Source organism: Pelobates fuscus, chromosome 13 (genome assembly GCF_036172605.1).
Source record: "Pelobates fuscus isolate aPelFus1 chromosome 13, aPelFus1.pri, whole genome shotgun sequence".
In the NCBI taxonomy this organism is placed as follows: Eukaryota; Metazoa; Chordata; class Amphibia; order Anura; family Pelobatidae; genus Pelobates; species Pelobates fuscus.
In genome coordinates this window covers 41,399,516-41,403,420 of record NC_086329.1, presented here as the reverse complement: position 1 = coordinate 41,403,420, position 3,905 = coordinate 41,399,516, and the positions used below count along the sequence as shown (strand labels likewise).

Here is a 3,905-nt window from a genome sequence, read left to right as displayed (position 1 = left end):
TGCTCGCACCCGTATGGCCTACTCACGCTTGAAGGACTTCTCGCAGGTGGCTCCTTTCTTTTGGAAAAGCCTTCCTACGACCATCAAGCTCTCATTTAAAAAGTGCCTTTAAAACCTTTACCTCACATACCTGTCCCTTGCTCTCTCCTAAAGGGCAGCACTCTATTCTCTCCTCCAGCTCTGCTTCACTAAACCTTGTTTGATTGCTACCTCCTGTCCTGTTGGGTTTTACGTCCACTTCCTATAGACTCTAAGCTCGTTTGAGGAGGGCCCTCTTCAACCTATTGTTCCTGTAAGTTTTTGTAATTGTCTCATTTATTGTTAAATCCCCCCCTTTGATAATATTGTAAAGTGCCACGGAATATGCTGACGCTATATAAATACCAGTAATAATAATAATATTAATAGCAATTAGAACAGGCTGAGATTTAGTATTTTTTCACAATTCTTAACACAATTTTGCGTAGTTTCATTTCTAAAATAATAAGCAGCTATTATTTTTTTTCACTTTATAGTCCTGGTTAATGCCTTTGCTTACTATGATTGATTTATACTAAAATGTCACAATATATTTTCTAATAATCTATCACCTTTGCTGTTAGTATTTAATAAGGTAGCTATTACAGACTGCCAGCATAATATTTTGTAGAATTCTTCACCCTCTTTCACCTCAACACAAAACATAGTTATGTAACTTTATGTTTATATATATATATATATATAGATAGATAGATAGATAGATAGATACAAGGTGCTTGCACTCCAGTTATATAATGACTGTGATGCCCGGTGCAATTCCAGCAAAAAATTATAGGTATCCAAAAAAACGGAATGCACTCCAGGGTCTTTGTAAAGTAAAATGTAATTTTTAATTTATATACAAAATAAAAATATATACATCAACGTTTCGGCTCACATCTGGAGCCTTCTTCAGGATGGCAGATATATCATTCAGTTTTTTTGGATACATATATATATATATATATATATGTATATATATATATATATATATATATATATATATATATTTATTTATTTGTATTATTATTTAATTAATAAATCCATTTCCCCTTGTTTTCCTGATGAAGTTGCACGGACAATTCTACATTCAATAAAGATGTGGAATAAATTAATGAGAATGGATAACCATAAACATGTAATCAATATTACTTCCACTAGTCAGGTAAGCTTTTCGAATCTTATAGCTATACTTAAAGGAAAATGGTCATCATTTTTATTATTGATTTTAAATAAGAAACTGCATGCATTATATATTATTTTTTACTTTATATTACTTTTTTTCAGTGCATCTCTTTACTTAGCCTTGACCTGTGGACCTATGGGGGCATCCATCTTTAGTCCTCTTTGGTCAGATTGAACATTTTTTTTTTTTTTGTTAATGTATTTTATTTGGGTTTTTAAATTCATCAAACGTTAACACAGTATGACACTCAGGTCTTAAGGATTAAACATAAATAGGGCCACGCATGCATCAAGTCAAAAAACAACAATTAGAGAATGGACTTGCAGGATCTTATATATGGCTAGAAGCCACGCTGGTAATCAATAATTAGTGAACAAATGCTGAAATCATGAGAAAGAGCTAAGCATCTAAAAAATGCACTCTAGAACAATACATACCTTCAAATTGTGTACAGTTTTAGCATTTGGTGCTCCTGACCAAACACAGCCAGAGGTGGCCACAATATCAAACAATATTTTAAAAAAACTATACACACAGAGGCTTTGTTACATGCAAATTTTTATCTTGAATAATTATAAAAAATGGTGATAGTTTTCCAGTGAGTTGCAAATGTTTTTTATACTTGAGAGAGGTGTTACATGTTGCTTATATTTTTCTAAACTTGTTAGAAATATATATATATATATTTATTTTTTATTAAACCCAAGCTTAGAGCAACTAAGAGATAGGGGTGGCTGGGTGGTTTTGTGTGGGCTACAGCTATGCGTCAACTTACTTAATCCCCGTTACCTTACATGCACATATAATTGAGTCGCCATCTTATTTAATTGAAATGAAAGTATAGTTTTGTGTTTTTGCCTATATAAATATGTGTTTTTGTTTATATAAATAGAGATATTTTAACAGGAACATAAATTGCACCTTCCTGTGATGGTTAAGAGAAGAATACAAGAGATGACTCTGATCTGATCTGTTCTACTAGGGCCTATCTCTAAATCAAAAAGTTTAGATAGGTAAAATGTAGATTTGTATGTTTTTATTTAGTCATTAATTACTACTTGTTATCGAGTGCAATGTGATGTTCTTTGACGGATGCCAGGTTTTGTAAATGTTTTCCTAATCCTTATCTCTTTCAGTACTAAAAAATTGCTATAAAATAATGATTTATATGATAAACGTGTTGCATTAAATGTATTTCACTATGATTAAGTACTTTGATTTATGGCCAAAATGATGTATTTATACATATATATACATATATATACATATTTTGGAAACTCACATTTGTTATTGCCTGGCAGGTGATGGATAGAGAAAAGCTGACTTTGGTTAAAGAAATTCATCTTTTGGGATTCCAAGCTCTTCAGAGCTTCAAAATAATGTACTTCTTACTATTTCTTACGCTATACATTGTGACATTGACTGGGAATATCATGATTGTCATACTGGTGTCAGCCAGTCCCAAACTAAACCATCCAATGTTTTTCTTCCTTGGTCATCTTTCTATAAGTGACATCATACTAACCACAAATATTGTTCCTAATATGCTATGTATCATACAAAGAGGACACAGTAGCATGTCTCTTCCATCTTGCATTGTCCAACTTCAGTTCTTTGGAATTTCATTAGGTACGGAATGCCTACTCCTTACGGTAATGTCCTACGACCGTTATTTGGCCATATGCAGTCCATTGCACTACAACACGATTATGGACACCAGACTTCGTCTTTCCCTTGTTGTTTCTTGTTGGGTATTAGGGTTTATAATATCCTTTGTAACCATAATACTGGTAAGTCAATTAAATTTTTGTGGACCAAATATCATTGATCACTTTTTCTGTGACTTAGTTCCCCTTTTACAGCTTTCTTGCTCAGACACTTCTGTTGTGCAAATAGAAAATATTGTCCTGGCCACTCCATTGACACTCTTTCCAGCTATAATTATCACTGTGACCTACATTTGGATTTTCATCACCATCCTTAAAATTCCTTCAACCTCTGGGAGACAAAAAATGTTCTCCACTTGCAGCTCCCATCTGGCCGTTGTATCTACTTTCTACGGAACGCTGGTCACACTCTATGTTATTCCCGCTAATGGTCACTCGTTGAATGCTAACAAGGTTCTGTCTCTGATTTATACTGTTTTGACTCCATTATTTAATCCTATTATTTATAGTCTGAGGAACAAGGAAATAAGAGTTGCGTTGGATAGATATGTATCTTTATTGAAGAGATAAAAATTATGAAATACCATATTTACTTGAATCTAATGCGCACCTTTTTTGGAAAATAATGTTTCCAAAATTTGAATGTGCATTAGAATTGATAACGCATTACATTCAGAGACAAAATTCTAAATTTTCCGGCAAAATAAAACTGGTGAATTAAAACTAGTGAATTCAAACAGACAAACTCAAACGAACTAAATCAAACAGTCAAATTCACACAGGCGAATCTCATTCTGGCGAATTCAAATAGGCAAATTTAGTTCTGGCGAATTCACACAGGCAAATTTCTTTCCTGAAAGAGGGTTTAAGAGAGACTTAACATGTAACACTAAAATTGAAATACCACCAATGTTACTATGGTATATGGCAATAAACATTTTCATTGTAGCACAATGTTGTATAGTAGTATCTTCTTGTATAAATGTGTATTACATTCGCCAGCAAATTTCTTTTTCAGATTCCAGGTTTAAAAA

The 3,905-nt window shown here is 32.9% G+C and overlaps 1 protein-coding gene across 1 annotated transcript; it reads left to right on the top strand.

Moving 5' to 3' along the window:
* The first annotated feature begins 2,508 nt into the window (after window positions 1–2,508).
* LOC134582579 (olfactory receptor 11A1-like) lies at window positions 2,509–3,441 on the top strand. Its single transcript, XM_063439254.1, has one exon. It carries the CDS (start codon window positions 2,509–2,511, stop codon window positions 3,439–3,441), a length of 933 nt encoding a protein of 310 aa, XP_063295324.1.
* The last annotated feature ends 464 nt before the right edge of the window (window positions 3,442–3,905 follow it).

Bases quoted from the DNA above. Each gene is read 5' to 3' on its own strand.
- LOC134582579 (XM_063439254.1), top strand. From the start codon at position 2,509: ATGGATAGAGAAAAGCTGACTTTGGTTAAAGAAATTCATCTTTTGGGA.